Here is a 15,783-nt window from a genome sequence, read left to right as displayed (position 1 = left end):
GAAATGTTCAGAATAGGCAAATCCATAGAGACAGAGAACAGATCAGTGGGTGCCTGAAGCTTCGGGGGAATGGGAATGTAACTAAGGGAGGTGGGATTTCCTCTTGAGGTAATGTAAATATTCTAAAATTGTGGTGATGATTGCACAACTCTGTGAATATGATAAAAACTATGAAATTGTACACTTTAACACATTGTATGCAGGAAACGTATTTATACGTTTTACTAATACGTTTTACATAAACGTAAACTAAAGTTATCGTAATTTTACTGAACGTTGCCATTTGCCCAAAAAATTAGCAAAAATGGCCCGTGCCACCTGTTAGCGCGCAATAAAAACTACCTGCAAACAATGTGTTAAATGAGAGAATTATATAGTGTACAAATTATATCTCAACTAGTGGCCCGGTGCACAAAATTCATGCACAGGGGGGTGGGGGTGTCCCTCAGTCCAGCCTGTACTCTCTCCAATCTGGGACCCCTTGGGGGATGTCCAACTGCTGGGATTGGTCCTAAACTGGCAGTCGGACATCCCTCTCCCAATCTGGGACTGCTGGCTCCTAACTGCTCACTGTCTGCCTGCCTGATTGCTCCTAACCACTCTGCCTGCCAGCCTGCTCGCCCCCAACTGACCCCCCCCGCCGATCTTCTCGCCCCCAACGGCCCCCCCCTTGCTGACCTGCATACCCTCAACTGCCCCCCCCCCCCACCGCTGGCCTGCTCGCCCCCAACTGCCCCCCCTGCCAGCCTGCTCACCCCCAACTGTCCCCCCTCCCCTGCCAGCCTGATCACTTCCAACTGCCCTCCCCTCCTGGCCTGATCGCCCCTAACCACCTCTGCCTCGGCCCTGCCACCATGGCTTTGTCTGGAAGGACGTCCGGAATGTCTACCAGAAGGTCTCCTGGTCTAATTAGCATATTACCCTTTTATTACTATAGATGAGCTATAACTGAAAAAAAAAAGAGCATGGGGAGCCTTCCTAACCATGGAGAAGATCTAAAGTGGTATTTACAAGTCTGATCCTATTCCTGCCCCTAAGCAGTGATGACTCAGACAGCTACCAGCAGCATCACTACTTGCACCCCGATTCATGGCCTTCTCCCTGGAAATCAAGGGTGTTGCCCTGTGTTTTCCCACCTTTCCCAGGCATGCCCCACCCATTTCACCCTGGCAGGCCTGGTATAGAACCAGAGTGTCACACTTGCCTCACAAGCTTCTTTCTGTAGCAAACTGGCACAGCTTTCTCCTGTCTGCTGCTTGCTCGCCCCGCCCCCTCCTTCCCCGCCCCCCCCCCCCGCCCTCAACACACACACACACACACACACACACACACACACACACACACACACTTCTCTACCAGCTTGCTGTGAGACACACGTTCGGGTTTTAAAACCACGTAGAATTCAGGATGTGCACCAAAAGCTGTGGGCAACCACTGCAGAGATCTGGGGTCATCTCCACACCCCACTTACCTAACATAGGAAAAAACAATCATGTGGAAGAACCACTTAATGGTGCCATAGCTCGTGTTCTGGATCTGGATGACTTTGTTGGTCTCATACAGGAATATATCATCGCAGCAGGCTGGCATGGTGAGAGGCTCACTCTTGTCTTGGAGCTGGCTCCAGAACAGCCACAGCAGGCCCACCAGTAAGAGAAAATGAAACGCCCTGAATTTAAACTGGAGCCTTTAAGTTTGAGCTCCTCCAATGATGACACAATGAGGGCGGACCCTGGCTGCTGCCCAGATGTGGCTGGGAAATAAACAAGGGAAGACAAGTCCTATAGGCCTGCCTCCCAGCTGACCCCACCCCCGCTGGCCTCCCTCACATGCTCGCACAATGATGGTGTTCAAAGGAAGGGCATTTTTTTTTTTTTTAGAATTCTGCCCTTCCCCCTGTTCCCTTCACTTTTTTGACTCATTTCATTTGGGGGGAAGGGGCAGCCCTTCAAATGTCAGGCGACCCGGTGCTTTCATTGTGCCTTAGTAAAGGACCTAGATCTTTCCATGGCCTCAAGAGCCACTCAGAGACTGACTGATTCATTTTCTGCAGCCCTTTACTCAGTCCCAGATGTGTATGAACACTGGGTGAACCAAGGTCTCTGCCTCCCCTCCGCCCTCACCCCCCACACACTTCCTCACAACACTCCTGTCTGTAGATAGTGGGGAATCAGATTTGCTGGGTAGTGGGGAGGGAAGGGTGGACTTTATTTCTATGCTGAATATTTCCTGCATGACCCTCTGGATCCTCTCTCCATCCTGCTCTGTGCCCTGGGAGGTTCGTCCAGGACTTAGGCCCAGCAGCCTAAGACTCCCAGGAACAAATTAGCCATCCAACAAAGCTAGGATTTGACCCCTCAATGAGGGCGAACACATGCCAGAGGAGCCGTGTCCCAAGCAAAGGGACAGAGTTTTTGTAGGATTCTAGTGGAGTTTAGCTTAAATTTCAATGAAAGCAAATTTTGGCAGGTTCAAAGCAAAGCAGGTTTTGTATAAAATGGTCAACTTCAGATCTGGGTGTTACAGTGGACCCAGGGTCCTGTTTCCTCAGAAGCAATAAAGCTAAGATTTCAAATGCTCCAAGTCTTAAGCTCTGGGCTGAGTGCACAGTAAGGCCACTTCTATGAAGTTTTCTCTTCTGTATGCAGGCACTGTTAGGGTCGCCGAAGGAGGAATGCATGAGGCCAAAAGGGGTAAAGGTCATCTGGAAACCCAGATGGGCCAGCACCCAAAGACTGGGAGTCAGAGTTTTTTAAAGGACTCTAGGCGGGCTTTTTCTGGGAGGAGAATTCTCTGTGCAGGTCGGGATTCTGGGAAACACCGGAGGGGAGAGATAATGGTCTTAGCAGGTGGAATGTGGTCTAAGCAAGAGGCATGTCCATTGTGAAGTGGGCTAAAGGTCAATTCCCAGGGGAGGGGGTACATTCAATTATTTGATCACACCTAACAGGCACTACTTTAAAAAAATTACTGATAGATCTTTAAATAGAAGGCCACATGCTGTATGACTCCATTCATATGACAGTCCAGAACAGGCAAATGCAGAAACAGAAAGTAGATGAGAGGTTGCCAGGGGCTGGGGTGAGAGGAACAGAGAGGTGAAAGCTAAAGGGTACGGGTGATGGAAATGTTCTAAAACTGACTGTGGTGGTAGGTGCACAACTCGGTGAATGTACTGAAAACAGAATTCTATACTTCAAATGGGTGAACTGTCTCAAAGCCTTAAAACACACACACACACACACACATACACACACACACACAGGGAAATAGCTGAGGGAGAACCACTGAGACGTGATACCATTTGCTGCCTGTTTTATACAGGGAATCCCGGAACCTAAACTCTTGGCCCGTGATCTGTCCCCGTGCCATGGCCCAGGCCTGGGACTTGGGCAGGGCCTGATGCTGGCAGGAGTCAGGGGAGGGCTGTCCTTGTGAGGGTCCCATCGGCTTCTCTCTATTTTGGGGTTCCAGCCCAGTGGTTTCTACAAGAACTGTGTGAGGGTAGAAACAGAGCAACACAGATCGAAATCCTTGCTTAGGAAAAGATTCAAACATCTGCCTTTCTATCCGTGAGCCAGATGGTTCAAAAGGACTGCAGATCACATGTGCATTTGATTACCCATGTCACCACTAGAGGGAGACATGCAACACAAAAAGCACCACTGACCTACTCAGGTGGCCCCTCCTGGGACTTTTTTTTTTTAAATTTCAGAGAGGAAGGGAGATGGGGAGAGAGATAGAAACATCAATGATGAGAGAGAATCATTGATCAGCTGCCTCCTGCACGCCCATACTGGGGATCAAGCCCACAACCCGGGCATGTGCCCTTGACCCTACAGTCCACAGGCCAACGCTCTATCCACTGTACCAAACCAGCCAGGGCCTGGGGCCTGTTTTTGATAGTGGCTACTTGTGTGCAAGATGTGACAAAGGGCAGGTGCAAACGTATGTGGCGACAGGAAAGTGGCAAACGGGACCCTGGCCCCTAAGATGAGGACACACTGAGTTAAGGCAGGCCCTGAATCTAATATGACTGGTGTCTTTCTAAGAAGAGGAGGGGACACACAGACAGAGACCCAGAGGGCAGAAGGCAGAGACTGGAGGGACGTGTCTACCAGCCAAGGGACACCAAGGATTGTCGGGAGTCACCGGAAGCTGGAAGAGGCAAGAAAGGAGCCCGGCCTTGCTGACACCGGGATGTGGGGCTTCTGCCCTCCAGAACTGTGAGAGGATAAACTCCTGTTGTCCCCAGCCCCCTGGTTTGTAGTAATCTGTTATGGCAACCCTAGGAAACGAATACACAGCACTTTCAACAGAGAAATACCAGCAAAGGCCCATCCTGAGACTGAAACCTGTATCCTGTGCACATTGGAGATGCCGGGGCAGACTCTGTATTTGAGAAATCAGTTCCTGGGTCAGAGCCCAGAGGCCTCTGGACTAGAGGGTCACAAACTCAGCCCTTCCTCGAAAGCAGTGAGTGAGGGTCCCGGCTGAGGCTGGCTCGAGAGAGTAGAGCAGCCAGCCTCCCTCAGCTGCTCTGAAAGTTGCCTCAACATGTTTCTTTAATTTTTTAATTTTTTATTGATTTTAAAGAGGAAGGGAGAGGGAGAAAGAGATAGAAACATCAACGATGAGAGAGAATCATTGATTGGCTGCCTCCTGCACAGCCCACACTGGGGATCAAGCTCACAACCTGGGCGTGTGCCCTGACCGGGAATTGAACCATGACCTCCCGGTTCATAGGTCGATGCTCAACCACTGAGCCACAGCAGCCAGGCTCAATATGTTTCTTGAGACAAGAAAGGGCCGGCAAGGAGGGCTCTCACAGGCCAGGATGCCACAGGCGCACGGCCTCTCTCGGAGCATTCTTCCTGGCACACGGCTCCCACCTGCCCGTGGCAGCTGCCTGAGTGCTGGTCTTAGGTGGGTGTGGATGCCCCCACTGGGGAGTGATCCAGTCACCATCACCCGCCACACATGCCCACCCATCAGCCCAAGCCCATGCCCACGCCCACCTGAAATTGTAGCTGGGGGACATATTGTGGTCCAGGTCCCGAGTGTCCAGGCGGCGGAAGGAGTACCTGGGCAGGCAGAAGGAGGTGGCTCTGTCCAGGTTGCAGCCCCATTTGATCTGGATCCCCATGGTGCCGCCCTGTGGGTTGCGAGCAGAGACAAAGCACGCTTTCCTTAGAGCCTGTTTTGAAATGAGACGTGCCGGAGACTGTGCCAGCAAAGCCAGGGCCCATGCCTACCTCGACAGCCATGTCCTGGAAGCTGTGCCCTGCATTCTCCACTATTTTGCCAAGACGGAAGATGGGGCAGAACGGATCTGTTGCGGCATTGTAAATGCACGACTTGAGGTAGGTAGTGGTGATGTTGGGGAGGATGTTTCTCCTAAAGTTGGGAGGAGGCAGAAAATAGAAGCGAGGAAAATCTCAAAAAAGAGGTCTCTCCAAGACACTGGTGAACTCACACAGCCGACCACCACTTACTTGGTGAAGTTAAATTTGGGATACCAGATGTTGTTCTTAACCAAAAGGGTGAAGTTTTCTGCAGCCTTTAAAAAGGCAGGTCTGAAAAAAAATGATAACGTATGGTTAATGATAACATTGTTAATGTAAGTATAAATATATGTACACTCACAAAGCTATGTAATATTTTTTAAATTGATTTCAGAGAGGAAGGGAGAGGGAGAGAGAGATAGAAGCATCAATGATGAGAGAATCATTGATCAGCTGCCTCCTGCACGCCCCCTACTGGGGATTGAGCCCCAAACCCGGGCACGTGCCCTTGACAGGAATCAAAGCTGGTCCGCAGGCTGATGCTCTATCCCCTGAGCAAAACTGGCTAGGGCACTATGTAATATTTTTAAAAACTAACCAGTATTTATTTATTTATCTATTTATTTGTTTATTTATCTATTTCTTTGAGACAGAGGGAGGGAGGGAGGGAGGAAGGGAGGGAGGGAGGGAGGGAGGAAGGGAGAGAGAAAGAACACGAGAGAGAGAGAGAGAGAGAGAGAGAGAGAGAGAGAGAGAGATAGGAGAGAGGGAGAGAGAAACATCCACTGGTTGCCTCTTGCACACACCCCAGCTAGGGATTGAACTCACAACCTTGGTAAGTGCCCTGACCAGGAAGCGAAACCATGACCTTTGGTGCACGGGACGATGCCCAACCAACTGAGCCACACCAGCCAGGGCCCTATGTAATACTTTTAAAACATATACACATGTGTTACAATGGCATTGTGTCAAAGTAAAAGGGGGGGCATTTCTAGCACTTTCTACTCCGCTGTGTAAACACTAGGTCAAGAGGGGAGATTATAGGCCAAGCCCTCAGCTTTCTTCCTCTCCGGGCCTCCTGCCCAAGGCAGCAGGAACTGGAGAGCCTGAGGAACAGCTAAGGGGGGGCATGCCCCGTGGGCTCACTGGAATTCTCTCGGCTGTGCTGTGACATTGCAGGGCTCACTGCCCTCGGGGAGATGCTCAACAGACTGGTTTTACAAAAGTCAAAGCAAAGGTCAGTTCACCTATAGGCTGGATCCTGACCTCTCAAAAATACCCAGAGAGTGGTGTCCTCTGGCCCACAGCTTCTCCCAAGTGCCACATCAGCTCCTGGCTGACAAGATGAGTGGAATCTGTCCCCCAGGGAACCCACTTTGATATATTTCCACAGGAGAATCTGGCACTGGAGGCTGACCCCTCTGTTGGGGAGGCCTCCCCAGATCCAGATGGAATCTTTGAAAATATAAACAACTAGAGGCCCAGTGCACGAAATTTGTGCACTCGAGTGGGGAGGTCCCTCAGCCCAGCCTGCACCCTCTTGCAGTCCAGGATCCCTCGGGGGAAGAGGCTCCGGCCACCACCCCTGCGCTCACCAGCCATGAGCCTGGCTCAGGGCTTCTGGCTGAGCGGTGCTCCCCCTGTGACAGCGCACTGACCACCAGGGGGCAGCTCCTGAGTTGAGCCTCTGCCCTGTGGTGGTCAGTGCACATCATAGCAATCAGTCATTCCACCATTTGGTCCATTTGCATATTATCCTTTTATTATATAGGATAGTCTTCCCAACCCTAAGACAGGCGCAAGGCCAATGGCAAGTCAAACAATGTCACGTGAAGTTGCAGTTAACATTACTGGCTGCCCAACGTGAGGATCGGGGGCTTGTTCTTGGTGAAAAACGGACTTAAGGCAGAACTGTTTCTGGTCAGTTATTTGCAACTGACAGAATCCTAACACAGAGATAAGTCATCTGCTCTCTCATCATGACAAATGCTGGAACCCATCTTGTCAACCCATCTCGCCAACCCATCTCACCACTCATGGTTGCTGACATGTGGTTGAGAACCGCCACCCCAGGGAAGCCTGCCTCCACACAGACACCAAGAGCACAAAGCCACACATCAAAGGTGTCACTTAACTCGCCTGCCACCTTCCCTTCGGCCTAAGAACCAAAGTTGAGGGCACTCCCTCCCCTTGGCCAGGACTCACTTTGGCACATTTGAGTCATCCTCCACCGGGCACCAGGCTGCCACCTCACACGTCTTCAGAGTCCCGTTGTAGGGCACGCATCTTCCTGTTGCAACTCCTACGGGGATGAGGGGGACCCAGTCCACAGGTGGTCTCCCGTTTTCTACTTCAGTGAAGTAGAGGGTGGCAGCCCTACCGTGGCACCCTAAGCGATCAGTCCTAAGCTGTGCCAATTCTCGGGTTTACACAGTGCCCCAAAATTGGAAGTGGAGGAACATGGTTGCCTGAGTCCTCGCCACATCTCTGCTTTGCCAACTGCAGGGCTGGGGCGATGCCAAGCCACAGCACCGGGCAAGATCTGGGATGGCTTCTTGGGCGCCAATGGCAGAGGTGACTGTCGAGAGCCTCCCTCAGGATCATGTGAAGGCATGGGGGCACGTGGAGGATTTCTCCATCCTGAGATTCCTCTAGCAGGGGAGCCCCTCAGGGGAGGCGATGTGGTCGGGGGCTGCCGTCTCACGTTCATACCACTGCTGTGGGTGTTGGTAGAGCCAGCAGGACAGTCGGAGTCAGACTTACACACACTGGTCTTATCTGGAAGCTGAAAGAAGAAGGAGGAGTGAAAACAGGTTCCACGTGGCCAGCCCCGCACACAGCGGGTCCGGGTTGGAGGAGGCGGCACGAGGCCCGAGCTTTTTTCCAAGAAGCTGCCTACCTCAGGGCAGAAGCCTTGGGTCTGGTTCATGGTGACAATGATGTTGGTCATGATGAAGAGGGAGCTTTCCTCCTACAGCGGGGACAGAAGGGAGAGCCCTGCCATGTCACCTTCAGAGGAGCCAAGCAGAGCCACACAGCCAGACGTTCATTTAACAGGACAGTACCACCCTGGCCGGGTAGCTCAGTTCATTAGAGCCTCATCTCTATACACAAGGGAATGTACAAGGTTGTGGATTCAATACCCGATCAGGGCACACACAAGAATCAACCCATGAATGAGTAAGTGCAACAACAAATGGATGTTTCTCTCTTTCTCTCTCTCCCCCCGCTTCCTCTCTTTCTCTAAAATCAATACATAAAAACCAAACAGACAGTATCTTTCACTTCTTGCACATGGCAAGCAGAAAACAATTTTATTTTATTTATTTATTTTTTGCTTTTTTATTTTTTATTGCTTAAAGTATTACAAAGGGTATTACATATGTGTCCTTTTTTTCCCCTGCCCTTGACAATCCCCTGGCTTCCCCTACCCCGCAGTGTCTTATGTCCATTGGTTATGCTCATATGCATGCATACAAGTCCTTCGGTTGATCTCTTACCCCCCTCCCTCCTGCCCCCCAACCCTCCCCGGCCTTCCTGCTGCAGTTTGACAATCTGTGTGAGGCAGCTCTGCCTCTGTATCTATTATTGTTCAAAAGTTTATAATGGTCTCTATTATCCATGAATGAGTGAGATCATGTGGTATTTTTCCTTCATTGACTGGCTTATTTCACTTAGCATAATGCTCTCCAGCTCCATCCATGCCGTTGCAAATGGTAAGAGTTCCTTCTTTTTTACAGCAGCATAATATTCCATCGTGTAGATGTACCACAGTTTTCTAACCCATTCATCTACTGATGGGCACTTAGGCTGTTTCCAGTTCTTAGCTGGAATGGTGAATTGTGCTCCTATGAACATAGGGGTGCATAGATCCTTTCTGATTGGTGTTTCTGGTTTCTTGGGATATATTCCTAGAAGTGGGATCACAGGGTCAAATGGGATTTCCATTTTTAGTTTTATGAGGAAACTCCATACTGTCTTCCATAGTGGCTGCATCTGTCTGCATTCCCACCAGCAGTGCACAAGTGTTCCTTTTTCTCCACATCCTCTCCAGCACTTGTCATTTGTTGATTTGTTGATGATAGCCAGTCTGACAGGTATAAGATGGTACCTCATTGTTGTTTTGATTTGCATTTCTCGGATGATTAGTGACTTTGAGCATATTTTCATATGTCTCTTGGCTTTCTGAATGTCCTCTTTTGAAATGTGTCTATTTAGATCCTTTGCCCATTTTTTGATTGGGTTGTTTATCTTTTGTTAAGTTGTATGAGTTCCCTATAAATTTTGGAGATTAGGCCCTTATCAGATATGACATTGGCAAATATGTTGTCCCACGTGGTGGGTTTTCTTGTTGTTTTGTTGATGATTTCTTTTGCTGTGCAGAAGCTTTTTATTTTGATGTAGTCCCATTTGTTCATTTTCTCTTTAGTTTCAAGTGCCCTAGGAGCTGTATCAGTGAAGAAATTGCTTCGGCATATGTCTGAGATTTTGTTGCCTTTGATTCTTCTAGAATTTTTATGGCTTCCTGTGTTACATTTAAGTCCTTTATCCATTTTGAGTTTATTTTTGTGTATGGTGTAAGTTGGTGGTCTAGTTTCATTTTCTTGCATATATCCAATTTTCCCAACACCATTTATTGAAGAGACTATCTTGGCTCCACTGTATGTTCTTGCCTCCTTTGTCAAATATTAATTGAGCATATTGGTTCAGGCCGATTTCTGGGCTCTCTATTCTGTTCCATTGATCTATATGTCTATTCTTGTGCCAGTACCAGGCAGTTTTGAGAACAGTGGCTTTGTAATACAGCTTAGAAAACAATTTTAAAAACTGATCTTATGGTCTCCCATTCTCCCCTCTGAGAGTTTATAGCCGAACGGAAAACAGGGACTCTAGCAAATACTTGTGCACTCATGTTCACAGCAGCATTATTCACAATGACCCAAAGGTGGGAACAACCCCAGTGTCCACCGACAGATGAATGGATACACAATGGTGGTCTATGCCTATAATTGGAATACTATTCAGCCATGAAAAGGAAGGGCGCACTGACACCTGCTACAAACACCTGCTACAACTGGATGAACCTTGAGAACATGATCCTGAGTGAGAGAAGCCAGATGCACAAGTCTACACATACTGTAGGATCCCATTGCTGTGAAATGTAGAGACAGGGAGCAGACTGGCTCTTGCTGCGGGGTGAGGGGAAGGGTGAACTAGAGTGGCTGCTTAATGAGTATGGGGTTTCCTTTGAAGGTGACGAGAATGGTTTGGAGCTAGATTGAGGTGATGGTTGCACAGCATCATGAATGTGCCACGTGCCACTGAATTTTTCATTTTGAAATGCTTAATGCTGTGACATGCGAATTTTACCTCAATTTTTTAAAAAAAGTCTATAACCTAAAATGGTCCCTTAATAAGCTCGACTACTGGAGGGAAAAGAGCCAACAAGTGCCCCAAACATCCTCTGCCAACCGGATGATCTCGGGGGACAAATAAAACCACCAAACAAACATTGAAAGGTCTCGAATTTGGCTGCTTTTCTTTCCTAACCGGAATTAAAACAAACAAACAAATCACGCCAGAGGAGACTCAGGCAGGGCTGGCCAGCGACCTTCTCCCTTTCAGATGGCTCTTGTTTTCTCCTCATAACTGTGGTGGTGCCAAATGATTCATGTATTAGAGTTTCTAAGACATTCGAGAGCAGTTTGTTGGGGATGAGACTTAAGAATTGCTAATAATTGCTGGTATATAGAGAAATTAATTTAATATAAAAATTAAACTAACTTGATGAATTCTATTTTGGTTCACTATTGTTTTCAATCATATGATCTCCCTTCTTCCTAGTACTTATAAACTTTATTTATATGTTTTATCTTAATGCACTGACCAGAGCATTGATATTACAAAGCATCCTTGGTTTATATTGATTTTACTGTGAAAATCTATATTATTTAATTATAAAGTATGATATAAATCATCGGTTTAAAGATTATCTCACTTAGAGGTCACTTTTTTTCATAGTGTATCTTTATTTCCCATGAATTTATATTAAATGCTAATAGATGCCTTTTAAATACATATTGAGATGATTATATGTTTCTTAATTATACATGTTAACATGAAAAAATGTGCCTACTATTTAAGAGAAGAATTATCTGTAGTTTGGTATGTTGATATGGGTAAATGTGATGTGTATCTACAATCAACATATTTGTTTGATAATTTTAAATAAATCATAACTGAAGCAAAAAAAAAAGAAGAATTGCTAATAATGACCTCCTAGTATAAGGAGTAAAGACAAAGACCCCACAGATTCTGGTTGGGCCTCCCCGTCACTGGGCAGCTTTCAGCAGCTCACACCCCGGAGAAGGGCAGAGTGGGTGCTGGAGCCATCTGGGGGATCAGAGTAATTCAAGTACCCAGGAATCTGTAGGCATCTCCACCCCCAGGTCTGACAGGTGGTGGGAGCTCTGTAATAGCTGGCATCTTTGAGAGAAAGGCCTGGAACAAACCATGTTGGGAGCAGGGAAACGGCCACAGGAGGGGGCACAGGTGTGCGGGGAGCCCGAGTCTGTCCTGGCACCTGTCGGGTTCCCAGGTGTGCCCTCTGTAAACTCTCGGTGGAGACAGAAGGCCGCCCCTCCGCCTCTCCCGGGTTAGATGTGAACAATTCCACGTGGTTTACTTTTTGGTTCCTATCTCTCATCTAAGTTTAGGGAAGTTTCAGTCTGGAAATGAGCCAAGCAAGCGCCATGCAAACAACTGTTTGTGTTTCAACCTCGGAGAAGCACAAGGATGCCGCGGAAGCTCACGAGGAGCCCCGAGGGCCCACTTAGCCCCCAGGTCTGAGACGGGAGGCCGCCTGGCTGCGTGTTCCTTTCCACTGAGGGGCAGAAGCAGGGGCCGTATCCTTCCTTGGTTCCAATAAACAGGCTGAATGACACTTCCAGGATGGGGCCATGACTTGATAGGAAGCAGACGTCTCTCTGCTGAGACAGGTGTGCGCCAACAGGACCAGCTCCAGCAGCTGAGAATCCCCTGTAAGACCCTCCCATTGAGAAGGCAGCAGGGGAAGGAACACACTTGAAGAGAGAGTTTCTGAAGTCCTTGCCATGCTCTGAGCCCAGAGTTGATAGCTTACCTGCATTTACCACTCTGGTCACCCCAGCCCTTAAGCCATCTGGAGGGCTGCGTTGGGGTTTGGCTGTGTGGTGCATGGCCAATACCAGGGCTGGAGAGAGTCAATATTTAACTTGGAGCTTTGTGGGTTCACAGACTAGAGACTAAGACGCTGTGTCAAATACTTTCTTCCTTTCCCTTTATGCCGGATGGAGCCCTATGTGGGGATGTCTGTTTCCTTCTGTTTGGCTTTTCATCTCTGGTTGTTGTTAAAGTTTTTTTAAAAATATATTTTTTACTAATTTCAGAGAGGAAGGGAGAGAGAGAGAGAAATAGAAACATCAATGATGAAAGAGAATCATTGATCGGCTGCCTCCTGCACACCCCACACTGGGGATCAAGCCTGCAACCCGGGCATGTGCCCTGACCAGGAATGGAACCGTGACCTCCTTGTTCATAGGTCGACACTCAACCACTGAACCACACCAGCTGGGCGCTGCTAAAGTTTTTAATGCTTTCTGAAAAGGTTCGCTTGTGGGTTTACAACCATAAAGCAAATACAAAATGTGGAAAGGTGATTCTTCTATCTGAATTTTCCCCCCGGACTTAAAACATTTGCCTTTTCACCTTTTGGGGCTTGAGACAGATCGAGATGCCCACATAGAAAGTTTCCTGTGTTGAAGCCAACTGCGATTTAGAGCTGAAGAAACAGAGCCGATTGAATATTACCTCTTAGATTGCAAGCCAAAAGGAGATCTGTGTGCACTGATTTATTTCTTGGACTAAAACAAGCAGTCTGGGCATTAGGGATCTTAGAACACCGGCCATGCCAATCAGAATCAAATGTGCAAGGTCAGCAAAGAGCAGGGAGCTAAGTAGAGGCTTTCACCTTAGACAAAGTCGTAATGGGCAGCTTACCTGTGCTGGAATCATGTAATCGGCCACATCCCAGATCCGGAATCCGAGTTGAGAAGTTTTAGTCAGTCACGCCCTTGGCTTTGGTAGTAACTGAGCTGACCACAGAGTCCACTTCCTGGTAGCCCTTTTCCCACACAAACACCCACCTATAAGATAAAAGGGGCCACTTGAATGGCCTTTAGGACTTGGTGAATCTGCACTGATGCCAGGGAGCCTCTGCTAGCCAGAAGCTGGGAGAACCACGTGCACTAATTATGTGGCTTTGCAAAAGCCACTTAACTTTGTGAGGGTGTGGAGAGGGGTGCCCTGCATTTCCGCTTCTGCAAAATAGGCATAGTAGCACCTAAACCACAGGTGATTTGTGGGAAATTAATAAGATGATGCGAGTAAAGCACTTAGCACAGTGATCAGCAGAGAGAAAATGATCAGTTAATGCTGTCTTTCTTATTAGACATTTGAGCACTTTAAAACAAAAATTTTTTTTATTGATTTCAGAGAAAAAGAAAGAGGGAGAGAGAGATAGAAACATAGATGAGAGAGAATCATTGATCGGCTGCCTCCTGCACGCCCCCTACTGGGGATCGAGCCTGAAACCCGGGCATGTGCCCTTGACCCGAATGGAACCTGGGACCCTTCAGTCCACAGGCTGATGCTCTATCCACTGAGCTAAACCGGCTAGGGTTGAGCACTTTCAAATGCACTATGATCTGCAGAGTCACCAAGAGATAATACAAATTATGGTAATAACAGTTACCATTTGGGGTGTTTTTACGTGCCAGGCACTGATCTAAGCTCCTTATATGTATTAACTAATCCTGACCACTGTGTGAGGCAAGTATCATTATGATCTCCATTTAAAAGAGAAGGAAACAGACACAGAGAGGTTAAGTCATTTGCCCAAAGTCACACAGCTAGTGAGTGGGATAATCAGGATCTGATCTCAAGCCTTCTACCTCTGAAGACTCTTCTCTTGCCTTATATGCTATACTCCTTCTAGAAAAGATACACCTTTCAAATAGCTTTTTTTTAGTAATTTTTACTTTTTCTCCAAGAATTCAAGTCACAGGTAATGCTTCTTTCTTCAGAAGAGGGGACATTAATGTCAATCTGAATAATTAAAAATGGAAAGGCATCAGCACATAGTGGTTAGGGCACTGGAAAACAGATGGAAGCCAGCTGGTCTCCAGTTCATATCTCAGCTCTATCACTCGCTAAGGCATACCTTGTACCAAGTAGCTTAACTTCTCTGTGCCTCAGTTTTTCCATCTATAAGATGGGAATGATAACAGGACTTCCCAGGATCGTTATTGTGAGGTTTCAGAAGTTAATGCATGTCAAATGCTTAGAACAATGTTTGGGAGTCACCATCGATAGGATGAAATTGCCACAATGGGAGTATCTACACCACAGAAATTGGGCAATACTACACATTAGAGCTATTGTTAAACACTTTCCAGTGACTATTATGGTTATTTATTTTCTGGAATCAAGAAATGCTAGCATCCCTCTCTCCTCCTTATTAGCTCTAGATGCTGAACCTTCACTGGTTTTAGTTACTTATTTATGGGTTTGTCTGATCTGAGCAGTCTCCAAATTCATTTCCCATCTAGAGACGAGCGTTTCCCCTTACAAACCCTCTTCTTCAGGGTTTCTAGGAATTCAACTGCAATATAAGCTTTCATTTAACTCTAGTCAGATACACTGAAGCCTAGGGCTGGAAGGTCACTATAATCTCACCATCTGTACAATGAATTGATAAAGAGACACGTGATTTCACATCAGTATGTGATTTAACTGTCTCTTCATCATGTGACTGATGACAGAACTGGGTAATTGAGAAACGCGTGTTCAGTCTCTTTTTGAAGATGGATTGCTATGGGTCACTAGGGGGGAAAAGAACACAATTTCAGTAAGATGAATTGGCAGGAATTTAAGAGATGAGTTTTATGTTTGTTTTTTTAAAGCCTTTAATTTAGATCCTGAGTCAGTTGTGATCAAGGCAAGATGGATAAAAGCAACGCATTTATTGATTTAAAAAATCCTCATAATCAAGGTAGACAACACTTCATAAAAATCTTAAGAAACTGTGCAGCCCAAAAGAAATATAGCATGAGCCTCATATGTAATTTAAAAAATTCTAGTAACCATGTTAAAAAGAAAGATAAAATTAATTTTAATGAAACCAATATATTTTAACATGTTATCAATATAGGATGTAGTATTAGTGTGATATTTTACTGTGCTTTTTGTTTGTATTATGTCTTCGAAATCTGGTGTATTTTAAAGTGGTAACACATCTTAATTTGGAGTAGGAAGATTTTAAGTGCTCAAGAGCCACATGAGACTAGAGCCACCCTATCCTATAGTGCAGATACAGATACAGTATTCCCCCTTATCTACTGGCAATGCAGTCCAAGATCCCTAGGGGATGCCTGAAATGGGGGGATAGTTACCTATATAG

General features: G+C 47.0%; 2 protein-coding genes across 4 annotated transcripts in view; one reads left to right on the top strand and one right to left on the bottom strand.

Annotated features, from left to right (window-relative positions):
- The window catches only part of LOC138997934 (P2X purinoceptor 7-like), a 54,449-nt gene extending 40,982 nt beyond the window's left edge, over nt 1–13,467 (bottom strand). For 2 of the 3 annotated variants that reach the window (XM_070399896.1, XM_070399898.1), the window contains exons 1-7: nt 13,323–13,467; nt 8,185–8,256; nt 7,998–8,070; nt 7,491–7,587; nt 5,496–5,576; nt 5,256–5,397; nt 5,019–5,155 (exon numbers count right to left, since the gene is read on the bottom strand). In XM_070399896.1, coding sequence (XP_070255997.1) covers nt 5,019–5,155; nt 5,256–5,397; nt 5,496–5,576; nt 7,491–7,587; nt 7,998–8,070; nt 8,185–8,256; nt 13,323–13,337 — 617 coding nt within the window. In that variant the 5' untranslated portion in view covers nt 13,338–13,467. Of the gene's footprint in view, nt 1–1,471; nt 1,618–5,018; nt 5,156–5,255; nt 5,398–5,495; nt 5,577–7,490; nt 7,588–7,997; nt 8,071–8,184; nt 8,257–13,322 lie in introns of those variants that run through there. The other variant, XM_070399899.1, reaches the window with a different exon arrangement.
- The window catches only part of IFT81 (intraflagellar transport 81), a 192,661-nt gene that overhangs the window by 44,839 nt on the left and 132,039 nt on the right, over nt 1–15,783 (top strand). The window lies entirely within an intron of this gene.

The sequence above is a fragment of the Myotis yumanensis genome, unplaced genomic scaffold (assembly GCF_028538775.1).
Source record: "Myotis yumanensis isolate MYYU_CA2020_CCGP unplaced genomic scaffold, mMyoYum1.0.hap1 SCAF_19, whole genome shotgun sequence".
NCBI lineage: Eukaryota > Metazoa > Chordata > Mammalia > Chiroptera > Vespertilionidae > Myotis > Myotis yumanensis.
The sequence above is the reverse complement of the archived record's forward strand: the minus strand, read 5'-3'. Positions and strand labels throughout refer to the sequence as shown.